We start from the raw sequence: 20,629 nt of genomic DNA, 5'->3' as shown, positions 1-20,629 counted from the left end.
TGGGCGGGGACAGGCAATGGAAAAGCCATAGGATCCTGTGGATCCTGACCTCTTCTCTCCCCCTCCCTTCCCCATCTACCGAATGCCCCCTTTTCAACCTCTATGATGATGTCTAAAGTTGCTGTTGCAACATCAGAAACCACTGGTTCTTTCTGTAATGGCTACGAGGGGGCAGGGGAGAGATCCAATGTCTGATTCCTCTTCCTGAGGTCATAGGAGTTTCTACAACCTCAAGAGGGGCAATCTGAAATATCCTATGGTCTCTGGAGTGCTCTCCAGGGACTATAGGATTGGGCTTATTTATTTATTTATTCCCCTTCATGGATCACTGCCTTGTTGTGGCAAAGGGGCTTGCGTAACTCAGTGAAGCCATAAGCTATGCCGTGCAGGGCCACCCAAGACGGACAGGTCATGGCAGAGAGTTCTGACAAAATGTGGTCCACTGGAGAAGGAAATGGCAACCCACTCCAGTATTCTTGCCAAGAAAACCCCATGGAACGTATCACAAGGCTAAAAGAGATGACGCCGGAAGATGAGCCCCTCAGGTCGGAAGGTGTCCAATATGCTACTGGGGAAGAGCAGAGGGTATTTCCAAGTAGCGCCAGAAAGAGTGAAGCAGCTGGGCCAAACCCGAAAGGACACTCAGCTGTGGATGTGTCTGGTGGTGAAAAGAAAATCCGATGCTGTAAAGAACAATATTGTTTAGGAACCTGGAATGTCAGATCAATGAATCAAGGTAAGCTGGAGGTGGTCAAACATGAGATGGCAAGATTGAACATCGACATCTTGGGAATCAGCGAACTCAAATGGACAGGCATGGGCGAATTTAATTCAGGTGACCATCATATCTACTATTGTGGGCAAGAATCCCTGAGAAGAAATGGAGTAGCACTCATAGTCAACAAAAGGGTGGGAAAAGCAGTACTGGGGTACAATCTTAAAAATGATAGAATGATCTCAGTACGAATCCAAGGCAAACCATTCAACATCACAGTAATTCAAGTCTATGCCCCAACCACTGAGGCCGAAGAAGCTGAGGTTGATCGGTTCTATGAAGACCTACAACACCTTCTAGAACTAACACCAAAAAAAGAGGTCCTCTTCATCATAGGGGATTGGAATGCTAAAGTAGGAAGTCAAGAAATCACCGGGATAACAGGCAGGCATGGCCTTGGTGTACAAAATGAAGCAGGACAAAAGCTAATAGAGTTTTGCCAAGAGAACATGCTGATCATAGCAAACACTCTTTTCCAACAGCACAAGAGGCGACTCTACACATGGACATCACCAGATGGTCAATATCGAAATCAGATTGATTATGTCCTTTGCAGCCAAAGATGGAGAAGCTCCATACAGTCAGTAAAAACAAGACCTGGAGCTGACTGTGGCTCAGATCATGAGCTGCTTCTTGCAAAATTTCGGCTTAAATTAAAGAACGTCGGGAAAACCACTAAACCGTTCAGGTATGACCTAAATCATATCCCTGATGAATATACAGTGGAGGTGAGGAATAGATTTCAGGGATTAGACCTGATAGACAGAGTGCCTGAGGAACTATGGACGGAGGTCCGTAACATTGTTCAGGAGGCAGCAACTCAATCCATCCCAAAGAAAAAGAAATGCAAGAAAGCAAAGTGGCTGTCTGATGAGGCTTTACAAGTAGCTCACGAAAGAAGGGAAGCGAAAAGCAAGGGAGAAAGGGGAAGATATACCCAACTGAATGCAGAGTTCCAGAGAATAGCAAGGAGAGACAAGAAGGCCTTCTTAAATGAACAATGCAAAGAAATCGAGGAAAACAACAGAATGGGAAAGACTAGAGATCTCTTCAAGAAAATTGGAGATCTCAAGGGAACGTTTTGTGCAAAGACGGGCATGATCAAGGACAAAGAAGGCAGGGACCTAACAGAAGCAGATGAGATTAAGAAGAGGTGGCAAGAATACACAGAAGAACTATACAGGAAAGATCTGAATGTCCCTGATAGCCATGATAGTGCGGTCACTGAACTTGAGCCGGACATCCTCGAGAGTGAAGTCAAGTGGGCCTTAGGAAGCATTAGTAACAACAAAGCTAGCGGAGATGACAGTATTCCAGCCGAGCTATTTAAAATCCTAAAAGATGATGCTGTTAAAGTGCTGCATTCAATATGCCAACAAATCTGGAACACTCAACAGTGGCCACAAGACTGGAAAAGGTCAGTTTACATTCCAATTCCAAAGAAGGGCAATGCCAAAGAGTGTTCAAACTACCGCACAATTGCGCTCATTTCACATGCCAGCAAGGTGATGCTCAAAATCCTACAAGCTAGGCTTCAGCAGTATGCGAACCGAGAACTACCGGAAGTACAAGCTGGGTTTCGAAGAGGCAGAGGAACTAGAGATCAAATCGCCAACATTCGCTGCATCATGGAGAAAGCAAGAGAATTCCAGAAAAACGTCTATTTCTGCTTCATTGACTACGCTAAAGCCTTTGATTGTGTGGATCACAACAAACTGTGGCAAATTCTGAAAGTGATGGGAGTACCAGACCACCTTACCTGTCTCCTGAGAAACCTGTATGAGGGTCAAGAAGCAACAGTAAGAACCAGACATGGAACAACCGATTGGTTCAAAATTGGGAAAGGAGTACGACAAGGCTGCATATTGTCACCCTGCTTATTTAACTTATATGCAGAGTACATCATGAGAAATGCCGGGTTGGATGAATCAGAGGTCGGAATTAAGATTGCTGGGAGAATTATCAACAACCTCCGATATGCAGACGATACCACCCTAATGGCAGAAAGCGAAGAGGATCTAAAGAGCCTCTTGTTGAGGGTGAAAGAGGAGAGTGCAAAAGCTGGTTTGAAACTCAACATTAAAAAAACGAAGATCATGGCATCTGGCCCCATCACTTCCTGGCATATAGAAGGGGAAGAAATGGAAGCAGTGACAGATTTTACTTTCTTGGGCTCCAAGATCACCGCAGACGGTGACTGTAGCCATGAAATTAAAAGACGCTTGCTCCTTGGGAGGAAAGCTATGGCCAACCTAGACAGCATAGTAAGAAGCAGAGACATCACCTTGCCGACAAAGGTCTGTCTAATCAAAACTATGGTTTTCCCAGTAGCAACGTATGGCTGTGAGAGCTGGACTATAAGGAAGGCTGAGCGCCGAAGAATTGATGCTTTCGAACTGTGGTGCTGGAGAAGACTCTTACGAGTGCCCTGGACTGCAAGGAGGTCAAATCAGTCCATCCTAAAGGAAATCAACCCTGAGTGCTCATTGGAAGGACAGATACTGAAGCTGAAGCTCCAATATTTTGGCCACCTAATGCGAAGAGAAAACTCCCTGGAAAAGACCCTGATGCTGGGAAAGACTGAAGGCAAAAGGAGAAGGGGACGGCAGAGGATGAGATGGCTAGATAGCATCACGGATGCAATGAATATGAACTTGAGCACGCTCCGGGAGAGAGCGCAGGACAGGAAGGCCTGGCGTGCTATGGTCCATGGGGTCACGAAGAGTCGGACACGACTGAACGACTGAACAACAACAATTTATTTATTTGCTCTGTAAGAAAAATGTTCTTAGTGACAAACAGTAAATAAAAAACAAAACAGTGTATGTAGTCAATTAAATGCTCGAGTTGGCCTCACATGGACTTCTTTGCTTTACTATGAAGGAGAGCAAAAATGTATGAGTTTAGCAGCAATCGAGGGAGAGAGCCTTCCACGTTAGGGAACTTGTTTATCATAAGCCAGTCCAGGACTAACTTCTATATCTTGTGTAAAGATATAGACAAAGATATGGACAAAGATGTTAAAACTCATAATCTGAATCAGAGTTTTCCCCCCGTATGAAAGGCCCTTTTATGTCAGCTGGACAAAGATCTGCAGGAAGGAAGCTAGTCTGTTTGTAAGGCATCAAGCAAAGCATAAGAGTCATGTATGGTGAATACTGTGACTACTCAATTGTGGTGTTTATCTAGCACACTGTGCCCATTACTGCTTGCTCAATCAGAGTGCAGATGACCGTTTGAGGGGAGCAAGCAAGCTTACTGACCACATGTCTGCATGTCAGTGCTTCAAATTACATGTTTAATTATTACTCTCTATACAACTGGAAAGGTGTATTGTTGTTAGTGCTATGAGAGCTGCATTTTATAATTTACTTATTTCTTACTTGTACCATAAGCATTTAAAATGAACACTGAGTAACAGTGCAATCCATTTCCTTGCATCTGGTCTTTATATTTTATAGTTTCACATCACAGTAAGGCATTCAAATCTTTTGGGTGTTCTATACTTTACAATATAAAGAGCAAGCCCCTGGAACATCTATTATTTTGTCATGTGAGCTGAGACATTCCAACCCCATATGGAAAACTGACTGGTTTTTTGGTTGTTCTTTTTCCCTCCAGAAACTTCTAGAATTGAACAACCTTCATTCCCTCATGTCTGTGGTATCAGCTCTGCAGAGCGCACCTATTTTCAGGCTGACAAAAACCTGGGCAGTAAGTTACTGTGACTTTTTTTGCATTGCATTTTTCCTCTCATCTTTGAGGTGTTATATCTAGAATGTTATTGTCAAGAAGTTATTTGTTTTAAATTTCCTCAAGTGGGAGCATGGCTAGTATTCTGCCATGCTCCTCTGCCATACGATAAGGAGATAGCCACTTAGCCTGAGTTTTTAAAGTTATGAAAGTAACCCAGCTGGGGGAGTTTGTCCATGATGTTTATACCTAAATAAAAACTACTTTTTAAATTCGTAATTGATTGGCATGGTACTATTCTGTGATGTAAACAGCAGTGATCGTCTAAGGGTGCTTCCGGACATTCCACTTATGCCCCGGCCAATTCTCTTGCATCCCGCCAATTCCCATCCTCAAGAGGCACCTGCTGCTTGTGGAATGGAGGTTTAGCGCTTCTGGGGGCAACTGGAAATGAACGAAAATGCTCATTTCTGGAACGGGACAGGCTGGCAGAGCTTGCACCTATCCCAATCCAGAAATGAGTGGAAATGCTCGTTTTGGGGCTTCCTCTGGGAAGTGTTAAATCTCTGTTGTTCAAGTGGTGGTCCGGCTTGTGCAGTAGAATTGGCAGGATCCACCGCTTGTGTAACAGAATCTGCGGGACGCAAGAGAATCGGTGGTGGGATAAATGCCCCGTTGGATTCTTTGTGCTACGATTTAAAAAGGCCTTGTGCAACTGTTCCATCTTTTCTTCTTAATGGATTTTCTGCATTATGAAAAAAGATGGATGAAGTAGTGGGAAAACACGGGAGGGCTACAGTGGAAGACAACAATGTCTCGACCCCCTGTCAAATTCTGTGAATTAGGCAGGAGGTTGGTGGCATAAACGCCTCGCCTGGAAGCACCCTAAGAAAGGATTCACTATATTACATTAGGTAAGAAAAATGGCTACCTGAGTACAGGTGCAAATGTGTAGCAGGTATATATTAAACTCCCCATCCAAAGCACGTCATCTATGAATTCACATTATTTAAAAGACCTCACTGATGAAAAAAACTAAGAGATCAGTGGTGCCAATCCTGGATAGATCTATGTGTAGATTCCATCACTTTACGTGGGACACATACGTGCTCAACTCTGTTTATCAGGGTACCCTGAGGTACACTGAGCCTCTTGTCTCAGGTGGCAGATTGGAGGCAGCCAAGCTCCTACTGCTGTGCAGCAGCTATGTCAAAACAAGCCCTCCCTCCTCTAGCTAATGCTGTTGGCAGCTACCTGGTTGGCAATCTAGGACCAGGCAGGGACCCTGCATTCAACATGCAGCCATATTGTGGACTTCACACTGGAAAACTTCCTAGATGGCATTTTAAACGACCTTGAAAGAAGAGGTTATACTTCTCAACTGAACTTTTCATCATAATACTCTTCATTTATTATTTGTATAGCACCAATAATCCATTACATTATTTCATGGAGCTTAGAAAAGAGACAAGGTGAAGCTTTGATAATCATGGCTTTGAGAGGCACCACTTGCTCCTGGACAAGTTATGCAGAGATGGGGATCTAGAGCAGAGAGAAAATTGTTTTAGAGGCCTAGAATTTCAGGGTCCAACTAGACATGATGGAAGTATACCTGTGTGCAGTATAAGGTCTGCTAACAAATCCATCTAAAGCACCATGGTAGGTGATTTAGAACATAGCATGGGCAAGTATGAAGGGATCGCTGAATTCTCCCTGCCCCATGCTTCTCTCCTGAAATGTCTTTTTCTAAAGCTGTTTTTCTCCCAATGGGGCTCAAAACTGGAAATAACCTCCATCAGGAGAAAAAACAGCTTTAAAAAGAGCAATTTCATGTGGGAAAACATGGGGAAGAGGAAAATCCAGCTCCTCACTCCCACCCTTCTCTGAAACACTTTAAATCCCCTGCCCCCAACCTGACTTTATAGGGAATTATAAAGAAGTTGGGTTGGATCATGTTGTGTCACACCTAGTGAAACAACATTTCATGCACTGAAATGGAATATAATTGTCTTGGCACATGTACAGTCTTATTAGCTCCAAATTTGAGAAGAGAAATAAATAGTTGTAAATGTGTAGAAGAATGCCTTCCCACCTTCTTCCTCTTCAAGATCTCAGTTTTGCATTGTACTCAGCCCCACCAGGGGTGTTTGGTTGCAAACATCAAACAACATGAACTGTAGCAATCTCAGTGATTCTAAGGTTATTTTGGGACTTATTGGAGTAAGTGGTTTAGAGGCTGTCGTTACTGTTTGTATTTAGGAATAGGTTAGATCATATTTCAACCGGTTAAACCAATTTCTCCTGTATACCCATTTAGTTAGAGAATAATGTTTACATTTTAAGAGACTGAAAGAGCTCTCTTCTCCTTTTGTGGAACTTTTCTGGTGGGTTTTGCTTTGTTTGAAGGAATGTGTGCTCATTTTCACCCACATTTTCCACTAAACATTATTCATGTGCTCTTAGTCATAAAAAAAAGGGACTGTATCTAGTTACAAATTCTTTCTGCAGCTTTGCTATACTGCACTCATTTCATTGTGTGGCATGTGTCTTAAGTTGGTTCTATATTCTTTGGTAATGTAAGCTATTCACCATCATTTTCATCTTCAAGTCAGAAAGGATAACATGATGGAAATAGTTTTTCTAAGTACTTTGTATTTGAAAGACCCACTGATCCTTTGTTAACGAGTCCGTTCTATGGCATTCAGGTTCAGAAATTAAAACAAAAGCTACTCCAGTGAAAATTCAAAGTTTTCAAAGAACTAAAGCAGTTATAAAATGGTTTGAATCAGTCAGAAGTATGAAAAAGAATTTCCATTCCTATGCCTTACAGATGTTTAATGTCACCTTACTTTCTGGAATAAGCCCTATTTAGACACTTTTTCAGTAACACACGCTTTGTGAGTTATAACTCTCTCTCTCTCTCTCTCTCTCTCTCTCAAACACACACACACACACACACACACGCCGCACACACACAGCTGTTTTGCATGACATGACAGTCCACCATGGGTTAATTTACCTGCAGGGACTGTCACTGAAAACAAGCAATAGGTTATTTGAGGGTTGTCTAACCCTCAAACAACCCCTGCAGTCTGGGTTCGTACCGCATGACAAGCCGCAGGAAACCTTGCAATGGTTGGGATCTAACTAGTCAAAGGATGTTTGGCTCTTCTTCTCTCTCGTTTTTTTAACAGCTCACCACCCCCTCCAATTTGTGTGACATCAGGGTATGTGTTTGTGCCGGGTTGAGAAATGCATATTCAAGGCCCCATCGCGCATACAAAATTAATACAGTTTTTTGAACCCTGACTGATATTTGCTTGTATCATGTGTATAGTTAACATGCAACTTGTAGGCTTTTGTTAGAATCCTGATTCGGCACTCTGATGCTGAATCAGGCATTAAGGCACTCTCTGTCCACTATAGAGATAACAATGAAACATAAAGGAGGAGCAATCTTGTGTGTTTGTTAGGCCAAAACTGTTAAAAGCTTCATAGGTCATGATTAGCAACTTGAATTATAAGCAGAATTCTGTAGGGAATGCTATAGGGAGGCATTGCTGATGACTGATCACCTGGTTTAATAAGCAAATCAGTAGCAGCCCCTTTACGCGATGATGCATTTCCAATATTGGTCTTGGTTATGAAAAGATCTCCCACTCTTAGAAGACATTTCTGGTAACTTTTTCATACAATCTTCCTTGTAAAACACTGATTGTCCAAAAATAAAATTTCCTTAGATACATTTTAGGGGCTAGATATTCTACTTTTCCATGCATGGAAATGTTTGTCACAGTGATGGTTAGAATATGAAGTTTAATTCCACTGGAAAATCCATGTTGGTTCTGTCGTCCACCACAAAGATAATATTTGCTTTTCTTTTTCTAATGCTTGCTTTAGTCTAATTCATAGTTTAATAGTTGCATTGTTTTGTGGATACTGCATGTGTGTTTGGGTCTACATTCACAAAGGAGGAAATGGTATTAGAGTTACTGTATATGTATTTACAGGGTGTTTTAAAAAATTTTTTATTCTAATCTATTTGCTGTGGATATCTGACTAAACATTTTTGTGTTTGCACAGTAATTTCTCTTCAGTCAGATACGTCTGGAGATTGTATCTTCTTTTTTGCATTAATGTCAGAGATTAAGGTAGTTGTAAGAGTTCCAGGTGATCACCAAAATGAAGAAGAGCCAATATCCGTTTGGATAAAAACACTGTTGGTTTTGGATTGAAGTGCAAAGTTTAGAAGACTGGGATGGAAAAAAGAATTTGCTGGAATGAGTGTTTTAAAACGTGTAGCCTGAAAGGAACAACTGTACTTTCAAACAAAGCAAACTTATTTCCAAATGGATTGATCTTGCGGTACAAAACTGTGAATTGATGCCCTCTGCTTTGTATGTAATAATATATTAGGAAAATTCCAAAACCCGTATTAGGGCAACATCTTTATTAGGCCAACTCAAAGGAATCATTCCAGACCTGAAACACAGTTTTGCACAGATGGGACATTTGGCAAAAATGTGTTTCAGATGTACTTTGAAACTCAGCTTTTAGGGGTTACTTTAAATACTTATAGCATAATCCTGTGTATGTCTATTTGGACATAAGCTCAGTGGGACTTACTCCCAGGCAAATATTTATAGGATTGCAACCTTAGATTCTTACTCTTGTTGATTAGTTTTAAGGCAGGAAAGTTAAGTATACCTTGTTTTTTCTATTCCCCCAATCTAGTAGCATCCATAATTTGAAATAGGGGATGGGAGTACTAATTAGGGAAATCAAAATGTATTTATTTTTTCAAGGAAATGTATTGAGGGCTTGGTTGAGAATCTCTAATCCACCAACCCCAAATTCATTCTCCACTCTAGATTGTTCATACTCATGAGCAATAAGTACTCCCTACCTGGCACTTCTCATTATATTTTGCTATAGCCAGTATAGACTATATTTTGCTTTGCCAGTCCCTGTGATCAAATGATCCTCTCTTCAATAGATTGATTTTAGTAGTCAACTACCACTGAGAATAAGCTTTTGCTCAGGTGGTCCTGAAATTACAGACACCAGATATAAGGCACCATCTCATAGGCAAAAATAAGATATGTGGGAGTAAAGGAAGGGGAATGAAAATTACATGTAGCCTGTCATTTGGAACTCCAAGATTCTACACAAAAACTACAGTCATCTCCTTGAGACATCACCCTACACTAGAAGAATTAAGTATGCCTATAAGTAAACAACCACTTTTAGAAACAGGCAGTCTGATTTAGAGGCTCCTCGTGATACACCTATGGGCTTTGAAAAATTCTCTGTGCTAATTCTATGTGTACATTGAGCATTGTAATAATTAGAGCTTCTGAAAGGGCATAGTTCTCCATCTGATACTCTATCCATGCTTCTCCATTTCCAAGGCAGTTTGCATTGGATCTTCTGCCTCTCTTAGTGAATATAAATATGATTTCACATGCACATACTTCAATATACTTGAATATTGTATACAATATACAATATACTTCAATATACTTCCCATGTTCTCTGGACCTAAAGCAGAAGAAAAGCCCAGATTTTGCTGCTCAATTCTGAGATACGTGGGCATTAATGGGAATGTTAGTTGTTCAGCCACCTGTTGTAAAGAAATGTGTTCATTCTATTTAAATGTCAAGTAATACCCTGGTCCTTTACCCCAGCAAACCCTGTAAGTGTGTAGGATGGAGTGTTTTTAACAGCTGCAACTAAACAGTGTTACAAATTGTGACTTTACACCCATACTGTAGGAATCTTTTGGACTGTTTCAGACATCATGATAAGCTAGGGTTCCAGAGAACCCTGGCTTATTGGGACTGAGTGGTGTGCCAGTGCATGCTGCCTGATCACTCCCATTTGGCTTCTCCTGGAGGAGTGGCCTGACAGACCACGGATCCTCCGTCCATGGTTTATTTGTCGTATGTCTGAACTGGGGAGAGAGAAGCCAGAATCCCCAGTTCGGACATCAGGATAAACAAACGAAAGAGAGTCAGTAGCAGTGATATGGGACAGAATATTCCAGTGTTTTATTTTTCTGTGGAAAATGTTCCATTTCATAAGTTTACTAGTAACAATGAATGGATGCCAATTGCAAATACAGTATTAGGCAAGCTTGGCATTTTCAAATTGTAATTATGTTTTCCAGGTGATTACCCCTAGGAAATATGTGAGAGAATACATGTATGTCATTGAAATGCATACATGTCTCAGTGAGATATTGAACGAAGAAATAGTGACAGCAAAACTGAAGGTGCCCCAATAACCTTAGTGGAAGAGAGGTGAACTCTATTGAAATAGATGAATATTTGTCAGCATATCATGCACGGTTCTTCGAGTTGCTAAAAGTAAATAGTGTGTCAACAGTTTTCAGTACTTTTCTTTTTTTCTTACGTATAAACAATGTAAGGAAAGTACATGCTATTAACTTTAAATTTTTGCAAGTATTCAGTGCAAATTTCTTAACACTATAACATTTAAATCACATTAAGGGCACATCCTATGCATGTTTAGACAGAAAACAATCCTACAACTCCCAGTTTTCCCCATCCAGCCATGTTGGCTGGGGCATGCTGGGCGATGTAGAACTTTTTCTGTCTAAACATCCCCCACCTGCTTCAAATATTTCAGGTCAAATAATTAACCCAGGGTACTTTTTAAGCCTTGTTTACTAAATAAAATAAACATAATAATTAGATCACTTTATAGGACATCAAAAAAGTTCAGATGCAAACTGAAAAATTTCTGATGCAAATGACCATATGCAAATTACTCTGATTTGTATAGGAAATTTTCCAATTCAATTTTTTTCTGGAAAACCGACCTTACTGGTCTGTGGTTAGTCGCTTCTGATGTCAGGAAGAGCCAAGCAGGAGCAAATAGGCGGTGTGCACCAGTATGTTTCCTTGATCTTGTTAAGCCAGGATTCTCATGAACCCTAACATCAAAATGTCCGAACCAGGGCACATATGCAGGCAGGCCCACTAATGCAGACTTTGAGGAACAGGGTCTTGGTTTGAAATGAAAAAAAGAAAAGCATAAAGCTTCACAAAGCCTTTCTTAAATTATAGTTCCACAATATTTAAATGAAGAGATAAATGGATCTTTGTTGTTGTTCAGTCGTTAAGTTGTGTCCGACTCTTCGTGACCCCATGGACCACAGCATGCCAGGCCTTCCTGTCCTCCGCTCTCTCCCAGAGCGTGCTCAAATTCATATTCATTGCATCGGTGATGCTCTCTAGCCATCTCATCCTCTGCCGTCCCCTTCTCCTGTTGCCTTCAATCTTTCCCAGCATCAGGGTCTTTTCCAGGGAGTTTTCTCTTTGCATTAGGTGGCCAAAATATTTGAGCTTCAGCTTCAGTATCTGGCCTTCCAATGAGCACTCAGGGCTGATTTCCTTTAGGGTTGACTGATTTTGACCTCCTTGCAGTCCAGGGGACTCGTAAGAGTCTTCTCCAGCACTACAGTTCGAAAGCATTGATTCTTTGGTGCTCAGCCTTCCTTATAGTCCTGCTCTCACAGACATATGTTGCTACTGGGAAAACCATAGCTTTGATGATACAGACCTTTGTCGGCAAGGTGATGTCTCTGCTTCTTACTATGCTGTCTAGGTTTGCCATAGCTTTCCTCCCAAGGAGCAAGCGTCTTTTAATGTCATGGCTACAGTCACCATCTGCGGCGATCTTGGAGCCCAAGAAAATAAAATCTGTCACTGCTTCCATTTTTTCCCCTTCTATGTGCCAGGAAGTGATGGGGCCAGATGCCATGATCTTCGTTTTTTTAATGTTGAGTTTCAAACCAGCTTCTGCACTCTCCATTTTCACCCTCAACAAGAGGCTCTTGAGATCCTCTTCACTTTCTGCCATTAGGGTGGTATCGTCTGCGTATCGGAGGTTGTTGATAATTCCCCCGGCAATCTTAATTCCGACCTGTGATTTATCCAACCTGGCGTTTCTCATGATGTACTCTGCATATAAGTTAAATAAGCAGGGTGACAATATGCGGCCTTGTCGTACTCCTTTCCCAATTTTGAACCAATCGGTTGTTCCATGTCTGGTTCTTACTGTTGCTTCTTGACCCTCGTACAGGTTTCTCAGGAGACAGGTCAGGTGGTCTGGTACTCCCATCTCTTTAAGGATTTGCCAGAGTTTGTTGTGATCCACACAATCAAAGGCTTTAGCATAGTCAATGAAGCAGAAATAGATGTTTTTCTGGAATTCTCTTGCTTTCTCCATGATCCAGCGAATGTTGGCGATTTGATCTCTAGTTCCTCTACCTCTTCGAAACCCAGCTTGTACTTCCGGTAGTTCTCGGTTCACATAGTGCTGAAGCCTATTTTGATCATAACCTTGCTGGCATGTGAAATGAGCGTAATTGTACGGTAGTTTGCACCCTCTTTGGCATTGCCCTTCTTTGGAATTGGAATTTAACTGACCTTTTCCAGTCTTGTGGCCGCTGTTGAGTGTTCCAAATGTGTTGGCATATTGAGTGCAGCATTTTAACAGCATCACCTTTTAGGATTTTAAATAGCTCAGCTGGAATACTGTCATCTCCGCTAGCTTTGTTGTTAGTAATGCTGCCTAAGGCCCACTTGACTTCTCTCTCTAGGATGTCCGGCTCCAGTTCAATGACCGCACTATCATGGCTATCAGGGACATTAAGATCATTCCTGTATAGTTCTTCTGTGTATTCTTTCCACCTCTTCTTGATCTCATCTGCTTCTGTTAGGTCCCTGCTTTCTTTGTCCTTTATCATGCCCATCTTTGCACAAAACGTTCCCTTGAGATCTCCGATTTTCTTGACGAGATCTCTAGTCTTTCCCATTCTATTCTTTTCCTCGATTTCTTTGCATTGTTCATTTAAGAAGGCCTTCTTGTCTCTCCATGCTATTCTCTGGAACTCTGCATTCAGTTGGGTATATCTTCCCCTTTCTCCCTTGCTTTTCGCTTCCCTTCTTTCCTCAGCTACTTGTAAAGCCTCATCAGACAGCCACTTGGCTTTCTTGCATTTCTTTTTCTTTGGGAATGATTTCGTTGCTGCCTCCTGAACAATGTTACGGACCTCCGTCCATAGTTCCTCAGGCACTCGTCTATCAGGTCTAATCCCTGAAATCTATTCCTCACCTCCACTGTATATTCAGAAGGGATATGATTTAGGTCATACCTGAATGGTTTAGTGGTTTTCCCTACGTTCTTCAATTTAAGCCGAAATGTTGCAACAGGAAGCTCATGATCTGAGCCACAGTCAGCTCCAGGTCTTGTTTTTACTGACTGTATGGAGCTTCTCCATCTTTGGCTGCAAAGGACATAATCAATCTGATTTCGATATTGACCATCTGGTGATGTCCATGTGTAGAGTTGCCTCTTGTGCTGTTGGAAAAGAGTGTTTGCTATGATCAGCGTGTTCTCTTGGCAAAACTCTATTAGCCTTTGTCCTGCTTCATTTTGTACACCAAAACCATGCTTGCCTGTTATCCCGGTGATTTCTTGACTTCCTACTTTGGCATTCCAATCCCCTATGATGAAAAGGACATCTTTTTTTGGTGTTAGTTCTAGAAGGTGTTGTAGGTCTTCATAGAACCCATCAACCTCAGCTTCTTCGTCCTCAGTGGTTGGGGCATAGATGTGAATTACCGTGATGTTGAATGGTTTGCCTTGGATTCGTACTGAGATCATTCTATCGTTTTTGAGATTGTACCCCAGTACTGCTTTTCCCACCCTTTTGTTGACTATGAGTGCTACTCCATTTCTTCTAAGGGATTCTTGCCCACAGTAGTAGATATGATGGTCACCTGAATTAAATTCGCCCATGCTTGTCCATTTTAGTTTGCTGATTCCCAAGATGTCGATGTTCAGTCTTGCCATCTCATGTTTGACCACCTCCAGCTTACCTTGATTCATTGATCTTACATTCCAGGTTCCTAAACAATATTGTTCTTTACAGCATCGGACTTTCTTTTCACCAGCAGACACATCCACAGCTGAGTGTCCTTTCAGCTTTGGCCCAGCCGCTTCACTCTTTCTAGTGCTACTTGGAAATTCCCTCTGCTCTTCTCCAGTAATATATTGGACACCTTCTGACCTGAGGGGCTCATCTTCCGGCATCATCTCTTTTAGCCTTGTGATACGTTCCATGGGGTTTTCTTGGCAAGAATACTGGAGTGGGTTGCCATTTCCTTCTCCAGTGGACCACATTTTGTCAGAACTCTTCGCCATGACCTGCCCATCTTGGGTGGCCCTGCACGGCATAGCTTATGGCTTCACTGAATTACGCAAGCCCCTTCGCCACAACAAGGCAGTGATCCATGAAGGGGGAATGGATCTTACTGTTCTTTAAACTCACTGGAAGTCTAAACACAGCGTTGTTCTTTTTTGCTACTAGCCAGAAAGAAGGTGTGTTAAGAGAGAGTTGGGAGCAATTCTGGCTTCTCTAATGTTTTATGCACATTTTATGTTTCTAAGTATTTTCTCAGGACAGGAAAAAGAATATACTAGAAGGAAGTTTCAGTATCTTGCCGTCAACAAATTGAAATTATGGCATTAGGTTTTATTGTTCTGAGAATTATTTTCAAAAAGAGTAAAGTAAGTAGGCCGATCTTTTCTTAAAGCTGATGCAGTGGAAGGTCGCATATGTAAAGCTGCAGATTTTACAGCATTGGGATGGGGAGAAGAAGACACAATTAAGATTTTCCCATATTTTAATGAAGAGTTTTATATTTGCTGAGTAACAACTGCCCTCAGTTGTGATTTCTACATTTTTCTTTAGCAGTGCTGAGCAGGGGTATATGCATGACTCCACAAAGAATACTGGAGAGAATGAGAAGTGCCGTGTTCATCAGAATATTTCCTGATCTTGAAGAGGAACTCGCTTGTCATTTTATTGTGTCTCTGGTGGATTAGAAACAAAGTGGTACTGAAGAATTTTGCTTCTGTATCTGCAGCTGAGTAGGAGAAGGAGAAAGTAGAGCTCTGTGTAGTTTATACTGCTGAGTCAACAACATTTTGGCACTATACTTAATTGGGTGACTGGCATCTGGCATTTAAAAAGCTGGGAATCAATTTCTGGTATAGACAGGCCCTTTATTTAGGTCCTTTAAGGTAGATGTTTCCTTCCCTTTGACTGATTCATTGAGATTTAGCAGCTGTCTAGTCTTTGTCCTCTCAAGTAAGCACTTGTAGCAATATGAGTGATTCCAGTAAATAACTACAGAGGCAAATCCCTAACAACATGCAGATCTGCCATCTCCCAATTCTCTCCAGCTTACAGTAGCAATATTTAAGGCTGATATTACACCATAATCAAGGACTTGTGCAATGTTTCAATAAGCAAAGTAAATACATTTCTTAAACAAACCATTTCAGTACAGACCTGTTTACCTTTTCTTAAAGGAAAGATTCAGCCAGAAAGGGGGGGGGGGGGAAATATAGATGTGTTTATATTCAAGGGTTTTCCTTTGTTTTCCAAGTACATTTTTATGTCAGAAAGCAATGCTGTGCTTGGAAAAGAAAATATGATATTATTTGCAGGTTTTGTTTTTTTAGAATAACACACTCTTTTTCCGTGGATAACAGTTTCCAGGTGTGGTGTCTTTGTTAGAAACAAATCTATTATATGTAAAATGAGATTTTTAAGACATTTATTTACTCTTGGATATTTTTGTGAGCTTCTTTCTTCTCCAGATGATGGCTCGTAGCTGGTAAAGAAGAATAAACTATTTATGCTTGCTTGAATATGGAAAGGGAAAGTTGGAAATGCGGTCACTCTTATGAGAGGAGAAACTCCAGAGTACAGTTTATGAAGTGATAGAAGATGTTCTGTAAAGCTAAACACCACTAGACAAATACCATGCAACTTCACATTTAAATAAGTAAATTAAGGCTATATAGTTCTCAGAAGTGTTCCAGATTTCTCTGAAAGGAAAATGGTGCATTTTGTTAAGAGACGGCAGTTACATTTGCTTGTTTGTTACGCACAGAAAACATGTGAATGGTTTTTGCGGTGGGGGTGGGGTTCAATTTTAGCCTAGTGTCTGTTTGGAAAGGAAGATAAGCAAGAAGAGTAGGAGAGGAGACATTGGTACATATTCCCCCACCCCACCCTCATTTATTACATTTGTGTTCCACCCTTCTTTTAAGGAGCTCAGGGCATATATAAGGCTATCCAATTATCTCGTCACAGCAGTCCTGAGAAATAGTAACCAGCCCAGGATGATAGTGTGAGCTTCATAGCTGACAATGGGTTGAATGCAAGTCTCCCAGTCCATATCCACTGCACCAAGAAAAATTAACACTAAACAAAGATATTTGATGGTCATTTTGTGCCTGAATAAAATGGAAGGCATGGTATTTGTAACTGATGCTTAATGTTTGCATTAGACAGAACCCCTGATCCAGTTTTGTTTCTTATCAAAACGTGTTTGGCTGTAGGGAGTCTACAGCCGAAAAGTACCAACTAATAGTATTACATTTGAATTCACAGGTCAGCTCAGCTGTAAACTCATTGGTGTTGCTCACTGTCTGAACCAGTTTTCCACCATTAGAATGAAATTGACCTACCTCATTGGGTAGAGGTGAATGAATGAGATGAGGGGTGCAACATCTTTTGTTTGTTTAAGTATCAGGAGCCAGACTTTAGGTGCTGGTGCAAGGAGCATGTCATGTTTTGCTACAGAATTGGGAATTGTTGCTCGGTTAAAAAAAAACACCACGTGATGCAGGAGTGTCCCTTAAAGTGCAGTTTTCTGGGGCAGAGATTGGGGATGAGGTGAACTTCCTCTAGTGTAGCATCTTAAAACATTTTAAACCCAGAAGATGGAGAGAAACTGTGTCATGGAAATTCTATGCTCAGTGTAAGGAGAACTGAACTACCTTTTTTGGCAGTAAAGTTTAGCAAGTGGAAAGGAGTCAGGAGAGGCAAACACTGTAGTTCCTCCAACTCTTATCACTAAGAGTGACCATCATTTGTCATCTAAGCTCCCAGGTCCTAGGCAAGCGGTGAGGTGATCTAAAATTGGTAATGCACCACTAGACCCAGTGGAAATAACTGCATATTTTGGTTTGCTTTCTGTCACGATATGTGATGCCCTTATGGGTGTTACAGGGCATCAGTCAGTGCTGGCTTTTAACTGATAGGTACAGAAGACGCAGGCCTCAAGGAGTCCATATTGCACCCCTGAGATGCTCTCTGGGCAAGGAGGTCTCTCCTGATACCACTCACATGCCTAAGCATGTGAACGTTATAGAGAACTGGGCTTAAAAACCAACATTTCTGAATTATTCAAGCCATAAATTTAACAAAGTGTTAGGAGGAAAAGCCAAACCAGTTTGATAACAGCTTTTGGAAGGAATTTACAGCACGGCAAAGGCTCGTCTCAGTTAAATTTTGATCATCGGAAACATTCCATTCTTATGACATGGACTTTTTTGAAGGATGTATGCTTCCAAGTATAATAAGATGGAGTCCTTTCTTAACATCTGGAGTCCAGTGAATAATTGCCTTAATTATAAAGAACAAAGAGTTAATAGCATATTCTTTACAAATTATGTTTTAACTTTTTCCATAGAGGTTGTTACAGCCTTTTGATATGAGGGTCACACTTGTAGAAGTGAATATTGGTATTTTCCTAGGAGGGAAATGGTACATCGTGACATAAGCTGTAAATTAGACTGTTAACATTGTGGAAACTAGAATTCTGCTGTCAAAATTTGACAGTTACCATTGCTTCCTCAGTTCTCTTGCCTCTTTTGCCTCACTGCCTCTCCCCCAGTCCAGCTCTTTTCCCCTTTACCTCATAGGCCCTCTTCCTTCTCAGCTTTCCAGCTCTTTACCCTGCTGGCTAAACACTGGGAAACTCAGTTTAAAAAATGATTTTTATTAATTAACCTGGATAAAAACACAACCAGAAAGATGCCTTCATCTGTCTTTGTGGCTGCTTATATCCTGCAGAAATATTTTTTAAAATAAATGTGGACTATATAAAAGACAAATGTGTAATTGTGTTCAGTTCTTTGGCAAAACCTCAGTTTTGTTATGACAAGTTCTAAACAAATTGACTTAAACATTTCATGACATCAGGGGAGTACAGCCAATGAACAGAGGTTCATAGGCGGTAAATGTTTAAGTATATATAGTAAATAACATTTGCATTCTGTAAGCATGAGTATGTTCCTGGCTGTTACTGGAAATTCTTCCCTCTCTTCGCTTTATCTCCAAAGACCAACAATAAAAACCCAAGAATTATTAAAGTGTGCACAGTCTCACACTTGTACTAGAAACAGGACTGCTAGCTCACATTTTGTCTGCTATTCTGAACTATAATTTACACCATGTTTCAGTCAAGAGACAGAAAAATGTCCCCTTTCAGAGGCTGTGTGTCATGGTATTGATGTCATTTTATTTATTTAAAATTCTACTTTTAAGTTATAACCCTAGTGCAGAGCAGCAGCAGTCTGACTTCCCAACAGAAGACAGTACCCTGAAATGGCCATCCTATCTACTCCTCATTCAAGAAAGCTTCCTACCTGCACACTAAACCTATACCTTCTGATTTATGGCTACTTCATCTTGCCTTTACGACAGAAGAGCTATCCCATCCCAATCTAACCCATATGATTTAGCGATTTCTCCCACATGTAACAGTGAGTTGTATGCTAGAAGCATACTTTCAATGGAGTCTGCAAGAAGCCATGATGAGAAGGCAAATATTAATAGGGATTTTCTATATGACAACACAGGCAGTGTTGCATTTAAAGATTATTTGGATATGTTTTAATTTTTAAAAAATTGTTTTAAATTTCTAGTTAGTGGGATAGCATGCCTTGATAAAGTCACTTTGTGGCCCTCTCATTAGTACTTGGGACATTTTGAGTTGGTAGTTTCACAAAATATGTCTTAACTATTCTACTTTACAAGTTGTTGCAGCATAGAGTTAACTGCTAGAAAGGATGATCAATTCAGACCCATGCTGCTGCAGAAATTGTTCAAAAAGAGGAGTAGCTTAGGTTCAGTTGCCCCCTATAGATGTCTTCCTGCTTGGAGATGCATATTTTCATTAGCCAGCTCCACAGCATTCTTTCTTTCAAGGGGTTAGCATATGAAGTCTCTGTGAGAAGCTCCTTAATTTTGTTTTTAATAAACTTTAATATTGCTCCAGCTTGGAGCAACATTTTTTTAAACACATACAATAAAATGCCCTGCTAAAAATCAAGGTAAACAAAATACGTTTTAAAAAAATAATTTCTGTCAAAAGATACCTCTGACTCTTAAGAACAAAAGGGCCCTGCTGGATCAGACCAGAGGCTAGAAACCCAGCTTCCTGTTGCCCCCAACCAGATGTGTCCAGGAAGTCCACAAGGAGGGCATTAAGGCAATAGCCTTATACTGTTGTTGTTCCCCAGCAACTGGTATCCAAAGCCATACTGCCTCTTATCCTGGGGACAAAATCATGGCTAGTAGTCACTGATAGCTTTATCCTCCATGAATTTGTCTTTAAAACCATGTAAGTTGATGGCTGTCACCACATCTTGTAATAATATGTTCCGTGCTGTATGAAGAAGTACTTTCTTTTGTCTGTCATGAATCTCCCACCATTCAGCTTCATTGGATGATCCTGAGTTATAGTATTATGAGTGAGTGAGAAAAACATCTCCCTATCCACTTTGCACTCACGTGCACGCGCGCGCGGACACACACACAGACGCACATGTTTAATAATAGACAGTGACTTGAGCTAGAAGAATTGTCATGCCCTTGATTTAGTTCTTAGATAATGGCCACATTCATATATTACTATTTCTCTATACAGACAAAATCTCTGTGAAGATTGCAAAGATGGGATTGGTTTATTGTTTGAAGGAGGAGGTAACCCTGAAGTCTCAGGGGGAGGGTGGGAGACCTGATTCTGTGTACAAGATAAAAAAAGGAGTGAAAGGAAAATAGCCTGAGTAGCGAAAAAGAAGTAAGAAGTAGCAAACAGCGCAGCAGCTAAATTGTATAGGACCTCATTGTGGAATTTATCTGCTGCTGATGTTGATTACATATTCCTTTTTTTGGCAGAAGTTGTAATGTTTATCCAGTGTCAAACTTTGTCTTTATCCTTCTCTAATTCTACTTCTTCCTGAAATAATTTTCCTGTGTCTTCT

General features: G+C 40.9%; 1 protein-coding gene across 3 annotated transcripts in view; it reads left to right on the top strand.

Moving 5' to 3' along the window:
- RALGPS1 (Ral GEF with PH domain and SH3 binding motif 1) overlaps positions 1 to 20,629 on the top strand; it is a 310,289-nt gene that overhangs the window by 86,088 nt on the left and 203,572 nt on the right. For all 3 annotated transcript variants that reach the window (XM_084821508.1, XM_084821507.1, XM_084821506.1), the window contains exon 8: positions 4,397 to 4,489. In XM_084821508.1, coding sequence (XP_084677634.1) covers positions 4,397 to 4,489 — 93 coding nt within the window. The remainder of the gene's footprint in view (positions 1 to 4,396; positions 4,490 to 20,629) is intronic.

The sequence above is a fragment of the Heloderma suspectum genome, chromosome 14 (genome assembly GCF_057233095.1).
Source record: "Heloderma suspectum isolate Gila_16-S chromosome 14, 16-S_ref, whole genome shotgun sequence".
NCBI lineage: Eukaryota > Metazoa > Chordata > Lepidosauria > Squamata > Helodermatidae > Heloderma > Heloderma suspectum.
This window is presented reverse-complemented; position numbering and strand designations above follow the sequence as displayed.